The sequence below is a fragment of the Parasteatoda tepidariorum genome, chromosome 8 (genome assembly GCF_982258835.1).
Source record: "Parasteatoda tepidariorum strain Cologne lab strain chromosome 8, Ptep-v5.0, whole genome shotgun sequence".
Classification (NCBI taxonomy): domain Eukaryota; kingdom Metazoa; phylum Arthropoda; class Arachnida; order Araneae; family Theridiidae; genus Parasteatoda; species Parasteatoda tepidariorum.
Window position 1 is genome coordinate 55,941,382 of NC_141762.1, and position 25,440 is coordinate 55,966,821.

General features: G+C 26.8%; 2 protein-coding genes across 2 annotated transcripts; one reads left to right on the forward strand and one right to left on the reverse strand.

The window, feature by feature from the left end:
- Positions 1 to 87: 87 nt before the first annotated feature.
- On the reverse strand, positions 88 to 17,110 carry Ostgamma (oligosaccharide transferase gamma subunit). Its single transcript, XM_071181346.2, has 11 exons — positions 16,804 to 17,110; positions 14,223 to 14,395; positions 11,832 to 11,949; positions 10,285 to 10,367; positions 9,136 to 9,193; positions 6,760 to 6,900; positions 5,027 to 5,113; positions 3,538 to 3,601; positions 1,732 to 1,806; positions 977 to 1,067; positions 88 to 324 (listed from the first exon to the last, which is right to left on the reverse strand). Exons 1-11 carry the CDS (start codon positions 16,882 to 16,884, stop codon positions 309 to 311), a joined length of 987 nt encoding a protein of 328 aa, XP_071037447.1. The 5' UTR covers positions 16,885 to 17,110; the 3' UTR covers positions 88 to 308.
- LOC107442370 (polyprenal reductase) lies at positions 17,027 to 25,440 on the forward strand. The gene is made up of 5 exons (XM_016055928.4): positions 17,027 to 17,574; positions 17,686 to 17,831; positions 19,154 to 19,348; positions 20,032 to 20,163; positions 22,898 to 25,440. The coding sequence occupies exons 1-5, from the start codon at positions 17,390 to 17,392 to the stop codon at positions 23,158 to 23,160; spliced, it is 921 nt and encodes a 306-aa protein (XP_015911414.3). The 5' UTR covers positions 17,027 to 17,389; the 3' UTR covers positions 23,161 to 25,440.

Sequence of the window (25,440 nt, forward strand, 5' to 3'; positions counted from 1 at the left end):
CTGCAAAAAAGTGAACAGTTTCAGTTCCTAAAAAAGATAGAAATAATGCCCACAGAGTTAAAGCAAAAATAATCACTTCACACAAAATTTTCTGGAATGTATGTTTCAAATTTTTTAATGAATGAAACTTATATGTTTGAATTATACAAAAACCTTTTTTTTTTCTATAAAATGTTTCAATACAGTCTTTTATTGCACTGATTCAATGGCAAGTGTTAGGTGCAAAGGGGTTCCACATCAGTATTTTGTTGAGATGAAGAGAAATACATGAGATAGTGATTCATGCTTTGATCATGCCCTTTTTGTCATCATTTGAAAAGAAAGCTGAAAAGGAATTATTCAGTATGAATGCAAAAATAATATTTGTAAAATACAAGGGGAGAATATTGAGTTATATGAAATAAAAACTTTCAAAAGCTGTTAGGTTCAAAATTAAAAAGGTAACTACAATATTTGGATTTAGTTTAGGGCATGTTTGATATGCTTTCTATCAATGGGGCTAAGGAATAACAAACTAGCAGAAATTTTGAAAAAGATGTTTTTGATGACTTCCTGAATGGTAGTTTTTCCAGCCATAGTATTTGCATAAACTTTGTCTTTAATACTGATCTGCAAAATAAATACTAAAGCAAATGTGCAGTGTTTGTATTTTACACCTGTAATTTGTAACCGTATTCAATAATAGAATTTTGAGACTATATGCAACATATGTTAATATATGAAATAAGAGAACATATATGATGAGAAGTTACCTGTATATTGCATAATGCTTTTAAGTATTAAACTAACAACTGCTTAAACAGTCCTGTAACTCTAGATAAAATTAAAAATTAAGTATAAAAGAGTTTAAAAAGCAGGCGATTAAGTAATTGGAATAATACAAAACTTAGCTCCACTGGAATAAAACAAACAATTGTTAATAATTAAGGGTGTTGAAAAATCCAAAATAATACATATTTTTTATTTTATTTAATACCTGTAAGGATAACCTTGAGCTTTCATTCTGAATACAGATAGGAGCAGACTGAAAAATATTGCAACAACAGCTAATCCTGTGACAGACATTACTAAAAACAACAGAAACAGTTAAATAAAAATATCAAAATTAAAATACTTTTGAGAAAGATCAAATCTGCAAAAAACACATTTTTAACTTTCTTTGAAATATTTTTAAAACCCGTATAACCCTGTATAAAAAAAGATATTGCTATCAATGAACAATGCATAAACCGTGGATTGGTAAAAAAAATTCCTTAACACTTAATTTAGTTAAAACAAAAAAACTAACTAGAAATCTCTATTCCTGTTTGCTGTAACTTGCCAACTCCCAGAACTCTGGAATCTGGATAAGCAAAAATACCAAAATGCAGCAAATAGTTTTGGTTAAGCCAAATTATACAGCAAAAACACCTCAGACCTAAAATTACACTAAACCTAAATAAAATGTTTAATTACATTAATTTATCTGATTTTTCTTTTCCACTCATTAAAGTCAAAGTAATTTTATACGAAATGAATAAGAAGTGTCGAAAAATAAATTTCAATGCATTGTGAGAAAGTTGAAAGTTTACTAAAAATTTCTCTAAAAATGTACACATTTTATAATTTTTCATTGAATTATTTAAATTTTTATGAAAGTGAAAAGCATGCATAAATGAATTTTTTTTTAAATAATAGTAGCGACAGTTACTTATTCCTTTAAATATAGAGAGATAGAAGAAAAATAGTTACTTTTTCGCTTCTTTGAATCTCCCCGACAGGAAGCAGCCTCCTGCAAAAGCACCATGCCAATCACAATAGCAGCATCTTAGATTAGTTAAGGCTTCATGAACAAATTGAATGTAGTAAATAGTAGTAACAAAAAAATAGATATAAAATTAAATTTTTTAAGATTGCCATATGAGCAGTATTTTGCATTACAAAACCAAGTCAAATTTCAAGATTTTTACACTGAATATAGAAAAAAAAGAAATCAACTAAGATTATTTGTTTTTCCTATATCACCACAAAATGTGAGAACATTTCATATATTATTAAATCACGCATATTTGTACCTAGGAAAAACTTAAGTTCCTTTTACTATGCAAAACTTACTATATAATGGTATTAGTTTAAAATGCCAAACCAAGATGTTATGTCTTCAGGGAGTGATCATTATATATCTCTTTATGGTAGGTTAACATGCCACCAAAGACTTAACATGTTTTGATTTTGGAGCATGTTAATAAAAATTAAGCATTGCATAACATTATTAAGAAATAATAATCTATCTAGAAAATTAAGAAGTACACATTTAAACTTACTTTTTGATACCAGACAAGACTAATATTCAATATAGATAAAATATTTTATGCACTCATTTTCAGAATTTAAATAATAAAATCAATCAAAAATAAAATCAATGTTAATTTTTATTACTTCTAGACTCAAAAGTATAGTTTGAAATAAATTTTTTTATAATATAATCAAAGTTAATAAATTTATGTTAATATAAATTATATTGGTATCAATTCAATAATTTGAAATAGTAAACAAATAAAGAAAGAAAAATAAATAAATAAATAAAATAAAATAATTACTGTTCATTTCATAACTAAATTCTCATTCATAACTAAATATAAACTTTAAGTCAAATGAATTTTTAAAAAAAAGAAAAAAAAGGACAACCATGTGCAAAACAGTGGTGAATATGTCCAACTATCCTCTGAAAATCAAATTCGGAGTCTGTATCACAAGGTTAGCGTGTTTGAACAGAAAACACCCCTCATTATAGTTCATTCCATTTAGTCAGTATGATTGGTTGTATCAATGTGAATAATCAACACCATTCTGGTATTTACCAGATTGATTGATTTTGATAGAAAATTCATAAAAAGTCACAACTACTGGAAATTTTAAAATTATATAGCAATTTCTATAACTTTGAAAAAAAATCTGAAGCTTTGTTTTTAAATCTTTATAGAGTAGAGTACTTTAAAAAAACAAACAAACATGGAGCTAAATATGTGGACGATCTAGGTAAAATTTAAAAGTTAATTAAAATGTTAATTTAAAAAATTAAAATTTATTAAATTTAAAATTAATAAATTTTAAGCTGATTTAACTTTTAAAATTATACACTTATTGAAAAAATTATTTTCAGGCTTCAAATGCAAATTTAATTACTTTTGTCAGGCTTAAAGTACTATAGAAAAAACAAAATAATTATATTAAGGGTATATTTTCATAAACAAAAAAGATTAATGAATGAATAAATCACTATGATGCACATGATTTGATAAAGCTCTCTTAAAGCATGATTTTTTTTAAAACATTTCAATACAGAACATTTCAATAAGTTTCATTTTAGCTCATTTTTTATATTATTTATTAAAAATATTACTATTAAACTTTAGATAAACTAATTTTGGATCAGTAACCAATAACATGGCATTTACAGAAAAGATGAGAATAATTATATTTGTATATTTTTTGATAAATTTTCAAAGAATTAATCAATTGTCATTAACTATTTTAACCTTTTTCCTTAAAGGATACTCAAAACAATCACAATATAAGTTTCAACAATGAATTGGCCACCACTGCTAGCATGTATATAACCCTGTAATAATAAAATTAAAATTTCATATATGATAATAATATTTCAAATTATATATAATAATTAATATTTAAAACATGACTTGTCAAACATAATGAACAAATTTAATTAGTGTCATTTAGGACAGTAGAGAAATTAGAAACAGACTACCATAAAAATTTATTGGTAAGTACATCATTGAAGCATATTGTTAAAATGCATGCACCATTAGCCAAATCAATGAACAAACCATTTAGTTTAACACTAGACTTTTATGAATTTTTTTTAAATTTATTTTATTTACAGAACTTGCAACTTTAATCCATCATAAAAGACACATGATTAATCTGAAATGAAGAATTTAAACATTTTCAAAAAGTTAAATTTGTCAATAATCCTCTGAAGTTAAGAAACTAGCATAGTTTAAAATTTTCTCAACAGAAAGTGTACTCCAACTGAATTATTAATATTTAATAGATCTTTTTGGAACCCTTGACAATAGCAGAAAACTAAAATAACTGAAAAATATAGGTCTCAGCTTCAACAAAAAATATTTATTAAAATGGTGCGTTTCACACCTTTGGTCAAAAACGGTTTAAAATAATTTTTTTGTTTATTTATTAAACGTAGTATAGTATAGAGGTAGTGCTGGATAAATATTTCTTATCCACACTATCATTTCCAAACCTAGGGGAAGTTTTCACATTTCTATCTTACATTTCACAATTTATCTTAACTTTGTTTTTCCCCTAATATAAAACAGTTACTAACTTCTCCTTCAAATCACTTTTTTTGTGTAACTTGATGATCACTTTGATGCACTGCACCAACTAAAATCTCAGTTGTTTCTTAAACATATTTAAAGCTCTAACATACTAGAACTTTAACTAAATTTAAACAGCATCTAACCATGTCATTCTGTCACTTTATTTATCTGAAATTTACAACAAATGTGTTAACAAATCGAAAATATTTGCCACAGTAATTTTTCATTTATTAAATTAACTTTTTGTACCTGCTGTAAGGTCATATAATTTAATATTAAGAAATGTTTTGGGTAGGAGGCTGTTATTTAGTCATTTATATAAAGTGCCCTGATCTCACCTAAAAAACTTTTTCACCTTAATTTAACAGTCTCTAAAATGATATTTTTAAGTCTATAGTTGGTCTTTTTGCCTTTTCTTACAAACAAAATGGTATATTAAACTTTGAAAATTTGTCACTGGATATGGAGATTGCTCTATAAGTATGGGTCCCTCAAATAAATTTGACTATGCATAGTCATATTTATACTTTTAATATTTGATTCAGCTGTGCATTTTTTCAAAATAAATTCATCTTCAAAATAAATTCATTCAGTGCCATTAAAAAATAAATCTTATTTTAAATAAAATACAATATAATTTTTTCTTATAAAAAGTAAAAACTTGTAAATAAATGAATACCTACCACTGTACCCTTACTTGTACGATGCATAAATGGTGGTCCTCGAATATGATTCCACATCTGGCCAGAAGTCATAGCAAAAACAATACACTGAATAATAAATGTAAGAAATAAGTATTTTTATTACAAGATCAATAACACTATTTTACTGTCTAATATTTCCTTATTGCATAATGATATAATTTTATATCCTAATTCAACCATTAACATTTAAAATACAAAGTCTTAAAATAACTTACTAAGACACTATGGTACTATACATTTAAAGTTTTTACTCCAATAAACCAAGAGAAATAATGCCACAGATTTGACAAATTAAAAATGCATTAAATTATGATTTATGGGGCTTTATACTGCCAAATGAGCTGAGTTCCTTGCCTCTAAAATAACAAATTATAAATAATAATTCAAATACAGTAGTCTTTAATAATATCATACTTGCAACTAAGTATGCATCATGCATGCATAATTAATTGTGGTGCATACAAATAAACATCATAATGAAGAACATTCTAAAAGTTAGACAGTTAGTTTACAAAAAAACTACACATTTATATAATAAAGTAAAAAGTTCATATGCTACATATGATTTTTACTATTTTTATTTTATTACGTTCCAGTACGAAGATACCCTTTTCTTCTATTTCAAAAAAGTTAATTTCAAGGCATTAGCATTTTAAGATAAATACAGTGCAGAACTCGTTATCCGGAAAGAAGAAAACCGGAAAAACAAAAAACCGGAACGAAATTCGATAAATTTTCCCGCCATTTAAAAAAATAATTTTTTTTTTCCTCATAAGATTTTAGGATTTTTCTTTCTTTTTTGAAAGATGTTTACCCTACCATAATTTTAGAAATAATCATTACTGCATTACTTCATCGTTTTTCTTTTCTTTAAGATTATTTCCTAATATTTTTTTTTAGTTCGGTTTAACAATAAAAAAAACGGCTTTTTGTAGCGATTCAGAAAACCGGAAAAATCAGTTATCCGGAATATCAATGGTCCCGATCATTCCGTATAATCGGTTCCCCACTGTTTTAGTAAATTTATTCTCAATCAAATTTCAATCCTTGCTTAAAAAGGTCAGCTATTACAAAAAAAAAATAAATAAATAATTATTATTTACCAGATTTTTAGACATTCAATTTAGATACTTAACTTATCACAGGAGTATCATATTAATGAAAATTTTGTGTTGCTTGCCACTCAGCTGATTCGAAATAATCAGGCACATATGCTACAAAAATATTTAAAGTTAGAAATAAATCAAAATAATTGTTCCTCTACTATCTTCTTTTGTGTATACGAGATAATTTAAGACACTGCTCCAGTTGACAATGCAAAAAATTTTCACAAGTATATACATATTTATTAAAATATTCAATCTAATTTTTATTCTTTCATTGTTCTTTAAACATTGAATTGGGATAGGTCTAAACATATAAATTTGAAGAAAAATTAAAATACTGCTATAATGATTGAGTAATAAAATATTAGGCAAGTAAATTAATAGATAGTATTTTTGACATAATCAAAATTGAGTCCTTTCACAGATTGAATAGAAAGTAAACTGATTGAAATATAAAATAAGAGGAAATTTCTAAATTGCAAAGGTATAAGGCATAAAATAACAACAAAAATGTTCACAAAAATCAAGCTTTTTAAGCAGTTGTACAAATAAAAATATACATTATTACGAATTTTCAAAATATATGTAAATAATGCAGTAACTCACCAAAGCACCTAATCCCCATGATGTTTTGTTGTACAAAAAATCTAAATTATTTCTTCTCATGTAAAGAAGTGCTGCAATTAAGGCAAAAAGTATGACTAGAGCAATTGTTCCAGAATAGTTTGGGGGCCTAAAAACTCGAATCTAAAGAAAAGAAAGAATAAAATTCCATGATATAAATTAACATAATATGTAGGACAAAATTGCCCTTTTTTACACCTTAAGCAATTTTTTTTTATATCTTAAAACAGAAAGAAATTATTATTTAGCAAAGAATCTTATTTATAATTTAAATATTCTAAGAGTAATTAACCTTGAAATTATTTTACAAAATAAATTCCACTTCACTAAAAGAGACTCAATTTGAAAAGTGATATTCAAGAAACATGTAAAAGAAAAAACAAGTAAAAGAAACATGTCTAAAACAATTACAGTATTATGACAAAATATAAAATTATATATTGACTAATTATTACAAAAAGTTTATGAGGACAAGACTTATAATATGCAGCTTACATTCTTTACACAAATGCCACATGTGACAGCAAATACTTAGAAGGGTGAGAATTTCTCCTTAAATTCAAAATTAGATAAACATATTCAATAAGTTTTAAATTAAACACTATTGCTCTAAGTTGATATTTAAAAATATTGCTCATGAAGCAAATGGAATTTGTAAATATAATTTCGTAATTATAAAGTTGAGCTCCATAAATCAACTTATTTTTTTAGTAATGATTACATTTATAAAGAAAATATTACAAAAAATAAGCGCCAAAAACATTAAAAATTATAGTTTGTATAACTCAATGTTTTGATAATTTCAAAATACCAGAGATTTGGTTTTAATATTAAATATTTTACACCATGTCCATGCACTCACTTTTTTTTAATAATCTGAAGATTTTATAAACTTCCTAAATAATGAAAATTAAAAATTGATTTAAAAAAAATGTTTGTAATAATGCTTGTGCAGAAAGATTTACACCTTTTGGAGAGAAATTAATTGAAGTTCTCTTAATTTTTTTAATTGGTATATTGACTCAATAAAAAATGTAGGAGGATGGTTAGTCAGACTTCTGTTTTCTTTTGACAATGAAAAAATTTTTTAAAGATAAAAATGCAAAAGAATGTTCTCTCTCTTTAGTTTCTTCAGTCAACAGTAAAAGCTCAGAATGTTTGATTATTCTCTTCTTCCTTATCTGCAGAATATACCATTTTATTAAAATGATAGTCTAGAAATTTTCTTTTAAAGTGGAAAGTAAAATGGGTTAATGTTTATTTAAAGAGCTCTTTTTGTTTTGGGAGCAAGATATATAGACAATGGGCAAGAAAATAAATTTCTATAAGTAATCTTTGATTACCTGCAATAGTATCATTCAAACATGCGTTTACTTTCTTAAAGGTTTCTACCTCAGTTTCGAATATTGAAACATTTATAGAAATATTGTAAAAAGGCAATTTCACTAGAGAAAATTTTTATGCTCTTTGCTTCCAAACATTTCACTTGTCCTTGGAATTAAAAAAAAAAATAATAAATTTTTAATCAGTCAAATTTTCCATAACTTGATGAATCTTTGGCTTTCAATTATGCTTCAAGATGCCATTTAACTACCTGCAATAGTATCATTCCAACATGTGTTCACTTGCTTAAAGGTTTCTTCCCCATTTTCTGACAATCAAAAATTTTATTTAAATATTATAAAATGAAGAAAAATTTTCTTTACAAAAATTTTTTTGCTCTTTTCTATCAAGATATTTTACCAGTTCTTGAAATAAATTTAAAAAAAAAAAAAAGCATTATTAAATTTTTGAACAATCAAATTTTCCATATTTAATGAATCCTTGAATTTCTATGAAGCTGCAAAATGTTAATGTTTCATTATGCATATAGATAAAATTATTCTATTAAATTATTTTTAAATTCTGTAGAATATTTTAAAAGGACATTTTGTTTAAAGAAAACTATTGTACTTTATAATTTAAAACATGGGGAAAAACATACTTCGTTGAATTGTTGATTAATCAAATTTTCTATAACATCATGAATCTTTGGCTTGCAAAGATGCTTTAAGATATGGTTTCACTATATTGATAAAACTATTCTACTAATATTCAAATTACATTAAAATATTTTAAAAAGACATTTTTCCAAAAGAAAACATTTGTGAGTTTTGATTTCTTTCAATAACCTTTAACTTGGAATTAAAATCAACCTTCATTAAATGTTTGATAAGTCAAAACTAACTACAGCTGTTTTTCTTGTTTACTTTCAAAACTAAACAACTTTTAGTAAACTTAAATTAAGTTTTCGAACTCAAAAGACATCTCCAAATTAAAATGAAAATCAAAAGTTTCAACCAAAACTAATATAATTACCTGAATATCTGTTCTTTCAGCAATCCAACGAGCAATAGTTTCAGCTTGAAATCCTATTCTAAAATTAAATCAATTCATTAAAAGAAATAAAAACAATTTTCTTCAGACTAACATTTTTGAATATGTGATGTTGTAACAGTCAATGAAAGGTTATTTCTATCCTGAAACAGTCAATGAAAGGTTATATCTGTTCTAATTTATAAAATTAAAATACTTTTCATTCATATTAAATTTTAAATATGTTCCATTCTATAATTCATATTCTGTGCTTAACTAAATAATAAATGCTTTTATACAGTAAGTAGAAAGCACAGTTTTTCAATAGTGCTTGAAATGAAACATTTAAACTCTTCTAAAAATTAAATGAAAAACTTTATGATAGCATACTCAGGATATAAGCTTGAAAAAAATACGAAAAGGAATTGAATTAAACAGAGATAGAAAATGGAAAATTCAATTTTTTTTAAGTAGTCAATTAATTTTATTAATTACAAAATTAAGAAGTTGATTAATTTTTACTGAAAAAAATTTAATCAATATTTGTTGACCTATTGCAAATTAGTTTTTTAATATGTATTATATACGTCTCAACTTTTTATAATTGTGATGCATAATTTGGATGCTTAGAGCTATGTCAGAAAAATTTATGTGTGTATTATTACGTTAAATAATAACAATACATCAAGAAAAAAATATCTTGAATGAGGAAAAGAAACAGGTTTAGAAAAATTGTTTAAATAGCATAAGTAGAGTTAAAATATTAATTAAAAATTTTATTAACTTGAAATTTCATGAAATTAAATAAAAATTCCTATTATAAGAAAAATTCTAACCTACAATTATATTCAAAAAGAAGGATCTGTAATCAAAAGGCAAATAAATCTATAAGAAAACGTGAAACTATACATATTTAACAAGTCGTAAAGAAAAGGAAAACAAATCAACATTTTAGTGGTATTAGACTAGAAAAATGGGTATTTTAAACATTTCATTTATTTTCAAAATTGTAATATTGATAATATATATATTTTTTAAATAAAGAAAATTAATATCCTTTTTTATAAAAAAAAGAATATAATTCTATTTTAACAGCCAAATAAAACTGTATTAGTAAATCAAATTGATTGATAGAAAGAAATATTGAGGTACCTTTGAATGTCCATTTGGTCTCCTTTTTTAGGCTTGCCTTTCTCAGGAAAATGCATGAAAACTGGGGCTGAATTCATACCCAACTGAAAACAAAATTATTATTTAATTATAATATTTAAAAAAAACATTTGTTACATAAAACTATATTCCCAAACAAGATATTTTATTTCAATAATTGTTATTGCTAAGGATAAGTAAAGAAAAAATTATAAGGAGAGATACCTGCCATTTCTTATAATGGCAGTTCATTAAATAATAACTTGACGCCGTTGTGTACACAAATGCATACACAGTAGTCAAAGAGTATACATAGGAGAAGAAGACTAGGGTCCTGAGACATAATGTAAACCAGTCCTCCAAGGGTTGGTATGGTTCCTTTGTATAAAGGAAGAACCAACATTAAGGAGTATAACAGCAGAAGCTCGTTTTGAAATGATTTTACACCCACCTCTCCTCTTAACCACTCCTGGGGTTTGGGAAGAAAAGAAAAGTTTTCTCTTTTTGTTTATGGTTGGTCTGCTGCCTTTTTGCGCTTTGTATAAACGGTACTGCACTATTTCTTAAAGATATTCCTTTGAGAATTTATTTATATCATCTATGTTAATAATATCTGACCACACATTTTGAGATAAAAACAAAAATATGTTGCTGCATGTAAGCTGTTTTTCTGATGTAGCATCCCATACTGAGCAGTTTTCCACATTAGTTACATATTCGGAGAGATGGACTTCTTCATTCTATAATCCTTGCAATAGCTTCATACTGTAAGAAAATTCCTACCTATACAACCTTTTCCCATCACACTTACTGAAATTTAAATTAAATTGCATTCCTTTGCAAAGTAAAAAAAAAAAAAAAAAAAAAAATCAAAATTTTTAAAGGATTTCTTTAGTAGAAAACAAATTTTTGTCCCATAATTTATTTTAAAATTAGATCATTAATAGCAATAATTTCAACATAACTTACTTAAACCTTTAAAAGGCATTTTGAAATCTGGGACAATCTCTGTAACTGTGTTTTTAGTACTGGTATTTTATCACTTTCAAAGCTAAGATTTTTTCCTACATGTTCATAACTAAGAGTATGGTTGTTTGTGAAAAATCAAAATCTTTCTTTCTTTTCCAGTTTAAAATAACAGTAAAATTCTAATTTTGTGAAGCATAACTACCTAGGTCTAGTTCAATTAAGGAAAACTCATGCAAAGAATACACTATGTTTTCACACAATTTGATTGAATTGTTAACAGTGCAGATCTTAGAACAAAAGCACAATAAAAAATATTATTAAATAAATAACATTTCTAATTCAATTACATAAGTATGAGCTTCATAAATAAGAATAGTAATGTAATTGCACACTCCAGACTTATATAAATTCAAACTTATGTAAACAAAATAATTTATGTTTTACAGTAATTTTGCTTTGTAACATAAGTAGAATTTTTTCACTATTTCAAAAAGCAACAGCAAACAATAAACATAGCACAATAAAAAAATATGTATGTATATGTTCATGAATGAAAAAAGAAAAAAAAGAGAGATTCTTACAGATGTGAAAACATCAGGTCCAGTATCAAAATCAACCATTCCAAAGAAAAGTTTGTTGTTAACTGCATTGGAAAAGCGCCAAGATGTAGCTACCAACTGAAATTCTTCATGAGCATGCCTTAAAAGAATTAATAAATATTATAATAATCTATACATTTCTTACATTTCAAATTCTTTTAGCTAATTTAGTGCTTTGAATTGCACTTTTTTAAATTATACTATTTTTTTTAAAAATATTGGAACAGTTAACCATCTGAAGAAAAACTTATTTTTTTATAAACTGGATTATTAGACAACTGAAACTTTGCGCTATGTTTCAATACAAAGAATAGGTTTAATTAAAAAGTACTTGGATTATTAACAAATTTAAGATATTATATTATTACATTACAAGACAAATAAATAATAATTTAAAACAAAAATTTAATAAATTAATGACATTTTAATTGATTCCATATATTTGTACCAGTATTAAACCAGTATTCACAAATTTTTCTTGAAGACACACTTTTAAAGTCAAATTTTTTCATTCAAATAATATAATTCGCATAAATTAGTACTACAATTATAGCATTATAAAACAGCAATAAAATAATATCAACTTTTATCAAATTTATACAAATTTATCAAATTTATCAAAATTTATACACGTTTTTTTAAACTAAAAAAAAAAAAAAAAAAACATCAAATATTGATAAAGCCGTAGACTTTAAAATGTAAAAACTGAAGAAAATATACTTTAAAAAAAAAATTTTTTTTTAGTTTGTAAAAAAATTTTAAATATTAAAGTGATATTAAAAAAAAATTCTCACGATTTCTTTTATTGAGAAGTAAAGAAAAAGAGTCGACAATATTTGGTTTTTTAACGATTAGTATAAAAGTGGATTTATTCTTAAAATATTTAAATACAAATTTTAGTAATTATGTTCATATTTCAGTGATTATTTAGACGTAAAAAAAACAATCAACATAAAACATTTTAAGAAAGTATTTAAAAGTTTTTCTAAAATGAAATAAATTTGCAATTATACAAAAGATAATTTTTTAAAAAAAGCTTAAAATTATGCCATTGATGCACTGTTGCTTTGGATTGCCAGCAAAAAAACATTTCTGCTATATTTTTACTAATAATAAACCATTCGATAAATTGTCATCTCAATGACTATGAATGATGATGCAATTAAATGTTTATATCAGAGAGACTCAAGCCTTTTTTTTTTTCTTTTTTTGGTAGCAATTAAGACAATTTTCTGTACTAATTGAACTAATATTAAAGTACAAAATAAAGGATTGACATGATATTTACATTCTTTTTAGTAAAAAATAAAATAAGCTGCATTACATATAACTGTATAAAGATTAACAGAGAGAGTTGATAAAATATTGAAAAGTTATAAATTAAACTTACAAAATAAATAAATAAACCAGTTTGTTCCATTGTAAAAGAAAATAATGATTATTTTTCCAAATTTTCATATTGTATAGTCATTCAAAATTTAAAAAATATGATGTAAATTAAGTAATTATCGGAAAAAAAATCTAAAGCTTTGTAAACTTTATGATAGTTGGCTTCCCTGATATCTATTTCCAAATACAGATTAATTACAGGAATAAAAAGATACCTTATTTGAATCCAGTAAAATAGCTGGGCCATTTTTTTTCAGGAGTTACTAAATTCAAATAAAACTGATTCCATTCAGTATAATAACAGACGAAATAGAAATATGGATTAGCTATTTGTCAACAATGTTTATGAAATATCTCGAAAAAGATATTTACCACTTTAAAATGATATTTTTATAAGTAGCTAGGTACTTTATTTACGTCGCACTAGAGCTGCACAATGGGCTATTGGCGATGGTCCGGGAAACATCCCTGAGAACGATCTAAAAACATGCCATCACAACTTTGATCTCCAGCAGCATGCAGCAAGGATGGCTCTCCGTAGCCTGATGAACTGCACACGAAGTCGAGCACTTTACAGTAGATCAGCTTAACTAGGACTGATACCGCACATTCTATTCATAAGCAAGCTGACCAAAGTGGTCACCCACTTGCTTACTGACCGCAGCCAGTGATGTTTGATTTCGGTTTTCTACAGAGTACCGTGCCTTTACAAACTGTTCATTGTGGGATTGATATTTTCATAATTTAGACCAATAGAGTTGTGGTGTTAGCTTTTAAAATAAATATTTCTTTAGATATCTATTCTTTAGAAAAAAATTTTTCAGCCTTGTGAAAAAGGAAATATTAAATAAATAATTAGAATTCAACAACAAATTTTAAGATTACACACAGCTGATTTTAAAAAGTAACGGAAAAAAATACAGAGTTTGTAAAATAATTTCTTTTACACTTATATAAAATATACCAGTTGACAGTTATTATTACCTGCAAACTACACATTGTCGATGAGGAGATAAAGCTGTCAGCATAACAATAAAGGAGTAGTTTCGAGGAGTAGCTTTAATAAATTGGCGAAATTTATCACCTGTTAATCTAATGATTGCTCGTTTTGAAGACATATCAGTTAGTTCTTGAACTCTTTCAGCAAGAGTTTGTGCCTTAAAATAGAAAACAATGTCAATAACATTCTGGAAAAAATATCAGTTTGTTATAGTTTTTTAATAAACTGATAATCTATCCAAATTGAAGAAAAGTAACACAAATAAAAAATAAAACACATCCCCATGCCCTCTTACCAGCAAAAGGGATATATTAAAATGAATCCATATCTTATACATTTTGGAGATCTTATATCATTATCTTATACATTGGATCTATAAGATAGATCAATTGGATCTATCCTATACATTATATCTATCATTATCTTATATACTGGAGATTTTTTTAATTAGCCTTTCCATTTCAACTTTCCTCCTTATAGAGACGAATCTGTCAACATTTTTCAATAAACAGATAATGCCAAACCGAATTTATTTTTGATTATAGAAAAATGGAGATTGAAAATAAAACTTTTCTTTTTTAACAACAGAATGCATTCAAAAACATTTCGACACTTCAAGTTAGTCATATTATGCTTTTCTTTAATATTTTAGATTAATTTATTTAAGTCGAGGGAATAAGTATTCTTTAATTTATTCCCTTATTTTTTGTGTGGAGGTGGCCATGAATTTCACCATTAAAACAGATTAGAGAAAAAGTGTAGGGAATGCTGAACAAGTGCATACTAGGCAATGACTCTTCCTTAACCCTTAAAAAAACAACAGAAAAGGAAATACTGGGCAAATGCAAGTACACCAGGTAATGAGATAATTGTGCATTGTTATCATCAGATTTGCAAGAAGATGTGGTTATTATTTTTACAAAGGGGATAAATAATCTGTTATTACTCGACAGACAATTGTCCAGCATTCCCTCTACTGTTTTTTTCCTCCCCAGAGGGTTATTACGCAGTATTTCCAATGCTTAAAGGTCATTATCCATTATCTCTTATGTCATATAGTAGAAGGTTTGACAATGTCCTTCAACAATCATATAAATTAGTGAAAACATTCTGCTGATTATGACATGCATTGTATCACCGAGCAAGTTAACTGAGTGTGTGCATTTAAAAACAAATTATAACACGAGCATTCAAAAATGATCACATAATCAGGACTGTTGTAATCCTGATTCTACATGCATTTAAAAAATGCATGAGAAATAGCATATATGTCAAATACAATGCAATACAATTAAAAATTTAATTGGCCGAGTAGAAACTATTGCAGACAATAATAAGGTAACATTTCAAAGCAGAAGAAAAAGAGAAAATGTTCATGAAATAAAAAAAAAAAAAAGATGCAATAGATCGCACGATTTCAAAATAAGATTGCTAGATTTTTTTCTTGTGATATATTTAGTCATTTCAATCATTAATAAAATGCACCTTGCATTCAAAACAAGCTATTTTCTCATAATCAGACATTTTTTAAAATAATTTTTTACTTTATATAAAAAAAAAGAAGTTCAGCAGAAAGGACTATGTGGTGTACGCCATACTTAATAGCACATTCTGCTATGGAGTTTTTTCCTACAATAATGTTTTTTTAAGGCTAAAGGTCATTGCCCAGTATTCTCTACACTGACATTCTTCTAATGATGAAATGTATAGCAAGCTCTGTGAAGCTGAAATCTTTTTTTAAAAAAAATAATTATTTCATTTCAATAGTTAAAAAAAAAACACACAGATTGTGAGCATCGAAATACTTCAGGGGGAAATTTCTGTAGCGTGATCTGTGGTAGAATAATTACAAATCTTGGTAACTTTTCGGAAGAAACTAAAAAAAGCATCACAGGACCATTTGAAGGATATAACTTGTAGTCACCCTCAAGCAAGCCTTAACATGCTTTTTTAAAAATTATTTTCCCATTTAAAATCAATTTGAAGCCTAGCCAATTGTGGTGTTCTTTTTTTTAGTTCCTCGTGAACCACAGCCCGGAAGTTGCTGAATATTTTGCCACAGACCATGATACGGAAATCTACCGCACGGCAGATCAGGATACAGAAATATCCCCTACTTCTGAATGCACTCTGCTATCAGAAAAGAAAAGTTTTACTTTAGATATCCTGAAGTCAGATACCCGAAAATGCAGACTTGCATTCATTAAAAGTGAACAATATTTCATATTATCTTAATATATCCTTGCTGTGATTTTGGGAAAATATATAAATTTTAGATTCAACAAAATCTAATAGTCTAAATCTAACAATTTTCATGAGATCTTTAATTTTTAAACGAAATAAAAAAGCAAAATTATGGAGAGAGAAACCCGGCATTATTTTCGGTAATTAAAAGAAGTTAAAATACTATTCAAAGATAAATCTATATCATATAATTCATTCAAAATGTAGCAAATGGAAAGAAAAATAGAGATTAATGAGCTCAAAATGTGCTTTTTTTTTCTTTTAAATATGACATTAATATCGATTCCAGTTTGATATTAAAAAGTAAGTCGTGAAAAATACCTCTTTTTTACTCTTAGTATCGGGAATGAAGTATAAAATCAAAATAAAATAAAAAAGAAATTTGTACGAAAATTCCATCATTAAACAATCTTGTTCTTCCCTTAAACAAAAGTCAAATACAAAAACTTCTCGTTGATCACTAAACTACGTGTAAACAGTCGAAATCAGACACTTAATTGATTGATTGTTGCAGGAAGGTGATTGATATTGATACTTGCTATATTTGGGTTATCACAATTTGTTTGAATTGAACCTTGTACCTATTGTTTATATTAATACTGATTTAAGTTACATTACACTGCAACTGAGACTGCAATTGATTGATTGATTATTGTAACTATGGTGATTGAATTTTTGATGACGATGACACGTCTATTGATTGAAATGTTGTCATTTTGTGCCTTAAGCATGGCTTATCTATAGAAGTTGAAGCAGTATTATTATTCATTTAAATTATCTGACGATTTTTATCTTCCCAATTTACATGTTTTGTTTGTGATTACATTGTATAATGTTCTTTTTGTACTTTTACTAAGTTATCATTATTTTCCACAACTGACACCTCGAATTTTTTTACCAATATTTTATGATGGAAGTAAATCTTTTACATTTCATGTGGTTAAGTTATACTTTTATTGTGACATTTAGTGGCTTGAATGTATTATATTCTAAACATGTTCCTCAAATTGTGGTCAGATTATATTCATTTGGCAAAATTAACAAAAATGAAAAACGTAAAAGTATTTTTAGGTTAATTGAGGTGCCTAAAAGGTAATTTAGAACTTTTTTTTTAAGAAAAAACATAATTGTATTCACATGAATTTTCATTTTTGAAATAGTAAGATTATTATGATGAAAATAATTTATTCTTATTTTATTTAGTTGGTTTTCTCATTTCTATGTGTTTGCATCTTTATTTCTGCCTTTCGTTACTTTATCTGTATGTGGAGCATATTTCTATAATTATAAAAGTCCAATACTTTTGTACTTGCTTGACAATTTTGGTTCAGTGCAAAGAAACGGCACTGGTAAGTAAATTCCACTTATTGAATCTTATTATATATAATAAATTTTTTGGAGAGTAACTTTTTTGGTATGATTATATGCTAATCGAAAAAACCTCTTAGTGATTATGTTATATAACATGTGTTACCTTTTATTTTAGTTTTGTTCCAACTTCATTTGATTATTGGAAAATTTCATTAAAAAAAATCATTAAAAAAAATTCTTTTCTTGTTTTAAATACACAATTAAAATAGTAAAAATTTTAACTGGGTTAACTTTTAATTTATATTTAACATCATAGCCATTATCTAAGTTTAAATAAGGAAAGTGAAGTTATTCTAAAAGCTGAACTTTCTTAGAAACTTTGTTTCATGAAAATTTGAACGTAACAGAATGCAACTCTTTCACAGTTTATTAAATAAAATGGAACAAAAAGTATTTGTGTGTGGTTTTTTTTTTTTTAAGTTCTGGAAATTTCTACAAGACTATCTCTGATAAGACGAATCTGATTAAGTCTTGGTTTGAACTTACTTTAACATATTCTTTGTATTTTGTACTCGAGTCTCACGTCTCACAGATAGATCACTCATTCCTGAAATATTTTTGAGCATATACCTACAGTTGTCATCAATATTTAAGTTGACTTTTTTTTTCTGGATCAAAGGCTTGAACAACTTTAATGAAGTTCAATGCTGGTTGACAAAACTTAGGCCCTCACAACGAGGAGTGTCAGCTTCTAAAAAGAGTTTTAGAATTGAAAAAAAAAATATTGTGAAAGAAATTTATTTAGTAAATGAGGACATTTTGCTGAAAAATAGAAATTATTGGGTTATTCGACTATAATGTGGATAATTGTGAATTATGCAGTTTCCTGCGCTCTAGCACAATTCGTAGGCTGGGATTATTGCAGACTCTTTATAAAAAGTCTGTTTTCGTGAAGTCAGGAAAAATCTAGTCATAATTTTGTAAATATATTAAAATATGGACCTGGTTTTTTTTAAAAATTACAAAAACCAGTGGTTGGTTCAAACTTTTTGTGAAAAATCCATCTTTTTGAAATTAAGAAAATATATTCATAATTTTTTGAATAAGCAAAAATAAGGTTTTGTTTTTTGGGCAAAGAAACACACACAAAAAAAAAGGAGTTTTGTTTTAAAGTTATGAATTAGAGCCATTAACAGTAGCGTTTTTTTTTTTTTTTTTTGTAGTAACTGTTTTCATAATAAAAATTTGTTTAAGGGTCCATTATGGCAAACTGTTTTGAAGAGCACTTTTTCTCGATAAGAGAAATTTTTTTTGAGTTATTGTGAACTTGAGTTTAATTATATATTATTTTTTCTTTCAGTCATGCCAGAATCTGTTACAATTTTAAGTTTTCTGATTACTTTTCAAGTTTTGAGACGCTGCTATGAATGCTTTTTTATCTCCGTATATTCTGATTCTAAAATGAATCTGTCGCATTACATTGTGGGATTAACTTTCTACTTTGGTGTAGGTTTATCGCTTGTTCACGACGCTCCTGGTTTTGAGAGATATACATGTAAGTTTTATTTAATTTCTTTTTACTGTATTTTTTATAATAATAAAATAAATGTTTTATTAATTATTTTTCTTTAATACTTAGAAATTATCTTTTAGCATGATTTTTCTGAGAAACATATTGCTAGTTTTGTTGGCATATCATTTTTCTATTTGTATTCTATCCAACTTTGATCAACATTAAGGTTAATCTTGCTTTATTCTTTTCCCCACTTTCTTTACTAAAAATTGCTGTTGCTTTTATTTGGGTGTTTTACTTAGTATAACATTTTGTTTTCCTTCACTATAACTAAAGTATATTAAAATATTCAAAAGTTATTGCATTTTTTGGAGTTATATGTAAAACATTCTTTTTTTTTCTTCTTCAAAAATCTAAACTACTTTACCCATTATTTCGCAAGAAATGGAAAAATTTAGATTTCTAAAGATTTTTATTTTAGAAGTTTGTTCTTTATTTTTGATGTTCAAATAAAAGGAAAAAGTTGGCTGCCACAATAATGTTAAGGTTCGCATAAATGGTTATTTTTCTATTAATTTGGCAACAACTGGAACATATTTATCTCAACTTAAAAAGCGTGAGAACTAAGTTTTTTTTCCCATATGTATTTAATAGTGTATTCTCTTATAATGTTTTTGATTTTATCATAATTATTAACTCAATTATTTATTTATTTATTTTTTTAGATAAATCAAATGAGGTGTATGATTTGCATGAATGGTTTACACCTGCCCATTGCTTTGGTTCTGCTTTGTTTCTTACAGCATTCCTTTTGCAATTTGAAACACATAAAGCATTTGCAGCTTTACGAAAATCAGGTACACTCATTGTTTTGCAATTTTATTTTATTAAAATGTTTATAGTATCTTTTGCTTTTTAATTTCGTAGAGTTTAGAGCTAGTTAGTAAAAAAGCAATCTTAATTTTTTTAAAAATGTTTTAAAATAAAGTATGTTATGTAATTCGATAAAACTTTCAGCAAGTTTTCTTTACTAAATATGGTACCTCCAAAAAAAATCAATAAAATAAAAGATTGAAAGAGCTAAAAATGTATACAGTTTGCATCTTGGAAATTCAAGAACTTTTTCCTCGTCAAAACACAAAGTTAATTAAACTTATCAAAAGATGGCTCTAATCATTGGAAAAATTATAAAACAATTCTTTTCAGCTGATCTCAGATCGTTCTGATTGAAATAATTTTAAATTCTGTTAATTTTATTCTAAGTTTTTATCAGATTGTAGCTACAAATGTTGGTTTTTTCTGTAAACATTGTTTTATAGCTTTTTCAGCTGGAGTTGTGAGTTAGAGAGGTTTTTAATAATTAATTACTTCTTTATTACTCAAGTAAGTTACATAAGTAATAAAGAGAGCTTGAACAATTTAAAAGATACAATGCAATTTATTACGACATCAAAATTCAGTTTGCCGATCCAAGGCTGCTAAAGATACTTTATATCTAATTTTAATATGGCCTGGCACATATGTGTACAAATCAGGTGACAGATTTTCTTTTTTTTTTTCATTTGAAGGCATTTTATATATACTGTAAAAAAAAATGTTCTTCACAACATTAAAATATCAACTAAGCTAAATTTCTACGATTTCTCTTATTATTTTGTTGCTATAGCAACTCGAAACATGTTTCTTAATATCGAAACTCAATAAGTTGTGTAACATAACTAGATTGCTAGAGTTTAGATGTTCTGTAAAATTAAATTTAGCTAATGAGCTGATATTCATAATGTATGCAAACACAATTCTCGGAAAATATGTCACTATCGTAGAAACTTCTTGAATATTACTCATTGTTAGGGCTACAGGTCTGTTGCGGCGCGAATTTCTGCGAAATTTTCATCTTTTTTCCTAAAATCCGTGAATTTCTCAATATGTCTTGACTTGCATGAAAATTGCTTACAAAAAACTTTTTTTTTTCATTTTTTATTTATTATTTTTATTAAACAGAATTTTTTATTTTCCTGAACCTTAAATTGAACATGTAAAATTGATTAGATATTTAGGGGAGTGAATCAATAGCAAAATGACATGAAAATAGTTCAGAGATAAGAGATAATCACAATCTTGTAAAGTAAGGTGGTCTTTCTACACTTAGGGAGGGTAATTACCTTCCTGAAGTCAGTAAGAGTACAGAAGAAATTGGAATCACAGAAGAAGGAAAATGTTATAAATCAAATCTTTGACAGAAAAATTGTTATACATGCTATTGCACTGGGCAATGAAATTTCTACTGCCTTTCTATATATCCAGTTAATTTTGCCTAGACGGCTTCTTGTGATTTCTTAGATGAAGGGGGGACTAGTAGTTAGTAGAAACTTGTAACTAGTAGTTTGAATGTAGAATGTTTGAGTTTTCACAGCAATTACTTCTTACAAAGCAACAGTCAATGAATCGCGCTGGTGAAGGGAAATAGATTGAGTTTTGGAAATCAAAGACCGAACGCTCCAAAATTGGCAAAAGTGGTTTTTCGGTGCTTAAAAACAGCGTTGACACAGAAAGATCGTTTTCTAAGTATAAAAATGTATTAAGTGATGAAAGACGAACCATAAATGAGAATAATCTGACAATGTACAATACTTTGTACCAAAATTCTGTTCATTTAAATAAAAATATTAATATTGCTTGAAATTCAAAGAAATACTTTTGTTGTGTATTTTTAAGCTTTTTTTATTATTTGCGCAATTTCTGTCTTTTGCATCATTTATATAAGAAATTTTTTTATGTTTAGAATTTGTGTAATTTTCAAAATTTCCCGCGATTTTTCCGCGAAGTTGGGGTCTTTTTCCCCGCGACAAACTTGCAGCCCTACTCATTGTTATACAATGTAAGTTCTGATTATTATGATGTACTGAATTGTAGGTTGGCTAAAAAAAATATACAATGCATATGTATTTTGATAATGTTTTGTATATGTATACAATGTATAATAAAAAATATATAATACTTATGTATGTGAATAAATGGTCGAAATTTCTATATTCTTCCCCGCAGTGAATTTTAGAGAAATGAGATACTACAGAAAATTCAGTAAGTCTATAAAAATGCTAAATTTAAAGAAAAATGTGCTAGTATGTATAACAGTCAATATAGACTTTTTTAAAAATTTGAAACACTGAAAAGAAAGGTCATTTTAGAACAAATTTTGTCAAAATCAGCTAGTAGCTAAAAGGTTTAAACTAGTTTAGTTTCAAAGGTCAATAAATTGCAAGCAAAAAATTTTTTCATTTAGATTTTGTGTTTGATGAAGGTTTTTCATTTTCTCCAAGTCTGGTATTGAGCAAGTCTGTATACAAACTGTTACAATTAAATTCAACCTTCCCTAATTTACGGGATCAACTTAAGGATGAGTATGCTCCACCCAATGACTGGGCTGCTTTAAAATTCCTTGAATAAATTAACCACCTCTTCAAAAAAAAAAAAAAAAATTCAGCAAATAGCACATTTCTATCTTTTCTTTTTTTCTTTAATTAGATTTTTTCAATCATTTTCAGAACAGAAGCTGCAACATAATGCTCATAACTTTGTTTATTTTTGCAGGTGACAAAGTTGTATCTACCGGCCATTATATTCCTTCATCTGGTTTTTTTGAATATGTGTCCTGTCCCCATTACTTTGCTGAAATCATTATGTATTTAGCTGGCAGTGTGATTTTAGGAGGGAGAAGTTATACATGGTGGCTTGTGTGTCTGTGGACTGTATCGGGTCAAATTATGACTGGATTAATGAGTCACCAATGGTATCAGAAAAATTTTAAAAACTATCCTAAAAAGCGAAAAGCTGTCATTCCATTTTTACTGTGACAAAAATTTTTTTTTATAAATTTTATCAACATTGAATAATTTAATTATTCTGACCTATGCCCAGTTATTCAATATTGCAATTTTGAATTTGTATTTAATGTTGATTATTTAGTGGAGTTTTCTCTTATACTTTATTCAGACACAATTAAGGGTTTGGAGCTTATTAATAATGTTTATTAAAACTTAGGGTGCTATTTTAAATCACCTAAACGATGGAAAATGGGCCTGGATGTTCCTTTAATGAACATCATTTTTTGTTTTTGTTTCTTATTGGATTATTGTTAATATTAATTATAATTTATTCATTGTTACTACACATTATATTAAAAAATTTTTTTTAGAAGAATAAATAAATATCACCATTTGTTTTTATACATCAAATCACTTAATTGTTTTTTATTTCAAAAAAATAAATGAATAGAAAATCTAATATTGAGATAGGCCATGGTATAACAATCAGTAACATATTTAAAAATAATTTTGAAAAGTTCTTTATCAATTTAAACCATTTAAAACTGATTTCCTTTTTATTTGTTTAGCGTTAAATTTTCCCAACTTATTTCTAAATTTGAATCAATATGTTTGAAGACAGGTCATCTGCAGTGGATTTTCCTATGAAATGACCTTTTCTTAGGTTCATTGATTCAATTTAATTCCATAGTTGCTAATTTGATTTCAATTTTTAATCCCATAAATTAATCGTGAATTTCATGCCTGTAATTTTTTATTGCCAAGTTTAGCTCAAATATTCAATGTCTATCCATTATATTTCTAATTTTTCTCTCTTTCTATCCCATTAAAAAAAAGGACAATACCAGTACTTAACACTTTTAATAGCCCTTCTTGATTTTTTGTAACTTGAGATAAGGAGTATAAGAAGAAGTGCAAGTGCATTTTTAATAGTGCAGTGAAACCTCTAGAAAAGACCACCTCTTTGTAGTAACCTTCTTAATATACGACCATTTTTGGGAAGCATGGAGTTTTTTCTGTAGACATTGTATTGAAGAAAAACTTTATGAGAGACCGTCAAAAACTTTTCCAGCGACCGGGCAAACCTCCACACCAATTGCAATAGAGGTCAAATAAGGAAACTTGAAAATATATCAAAACAAAAAAATTAGCAAAACAAATAAGTATGTTCAAATGTATTCAAAATATTTATGGGTGGCTCTTATTTAGAAAGCTCTTTTTGATGATCTCTGAAAGATATCGACAACCTTATGTTGCTGGCAGAGATTTATTTATAGAGTTGGAAGGCAAATTAGAAAAAAAAAGTAATTTTAGAAAAAAACTAAGCATCTTCAGCAAACAAACCTCTTCTCATTATTTAAAGCTAACTGGGAATTTTCATGATATAAAATTAAATGCAAACTTAAACAAAAATCATAGTTGTTTATTTATTTAAAATAGCTCTATTTTATTTTATAATCGTCGTTGAACAGCCGACTCAATTTTTGGGTTTTGAAATACTAATGTTCAACTCCGTTACTTTGTAATTTTGAACTAAATCCAGAAGACAAGGAAACTCCTGTATCAAATTTTGGGAGAAATTTGCCTTCGTGGAGTACTTCTTGATGGAACTAACCCGCGTTCGCGTTACATGGAGAGAAAAAGCACGAGATCTTCCCACGGTTAGCTTGCCGGCAAAAAGACTCTACCACTGTGGTCAGTGCAAGTCGAATGCGGATTCTTATCGACCAGCCATTACTCCGATTTGAACTCAGTTCACCTCATTGGCAGGCGAACGCTCTATCCCCTACATGATAGGCAGATTTGTTTTTACACATAATTAGGGGTCATTTTTATTGAAGCTAAGTTTTCATCCATCTGGTTTTCATGAAGCCAACACAAGTGGCACTTCCACAACAAGAAAATGAGCCTGCGTAAAATTTACATCACTCTCGAAAAAACTTGTACCTTTGAAATCAATGGAGGTGACCCCCATGAACTACCAACCTCCGTTATCGACCGTTTTACTGTGGAGAGTGGTCTCTCCCGAGAAATCTCACTGTACTATTTCATTGAACTTATACTGCATGGTTTGTGTTTTTATTATTCAGTGTTCTTCCATGATTGTACCTGGGAAGACCACTTCTGGTCTTTCTAAATCTACCCCAATTTTTGAAGTAAGATCAAAATATTTTGTATACCAATCAGCTGGTTTGATTGTAATTTATTTTATTTATTTATAACATGACATTACTTAATTTTTGTATGCATACTTTTTGAAATACAGTTGAGATGTATTTTTCTTTAATAAAATAAAACTAAATACCTTTT

What these genes read in the sequence shown, in the direction of transcription:
- Ostgamma (XM_071181346.2), bottom strand. Translation starts at nt 16,884, where the DNA reads ATGATGGAATTTTCGTACAAATTTCTTTTTTATTTTATTTTGATTTTA. An exon ending in CATGGGGATTAGGTGCTTTG is followed by an intron (nt 5,114 to 6,759) that starts GTGAGTTACTGC and finishes TTTATTATTCAG; the next exon opens with TGTATTGTTTTTGCTATGAC. An exon ending in GTACAAGTAAGGGTACAGTG is followed by an intron (nt 3,602 to 5,026) that starts GTAGGTATTCAT and finishes TTATTATTACAG; the next exon opens with GGTTATATACATGCTAGCAG.
- LOC107442370 (XM_016055928.4), top strand. Translation starts at nt 17,390, where the DNA reads ATGATGGAAGTAAATCTTTTACATTTCATGTGGTTAAGTTATACTTTT. An exon ending in AGTGCAAAGAAACGGCACTG is followed by an intron (nt 17,832 to 19,153) that starts GTAAGTAAATTC and finishes TTTTTCTTTCAG; the next exon opens with TCATGCCAGAATCTGTTACA. An exon ending in TGGTTTTGAGAGATATACAT is followed by an intron (nt 19,349 to 20,031) that starts GTAAGTTTTATT and finishes TTATTTTTTTAG; the next exon opens with ATAAATCAAATGAGGTGTAT.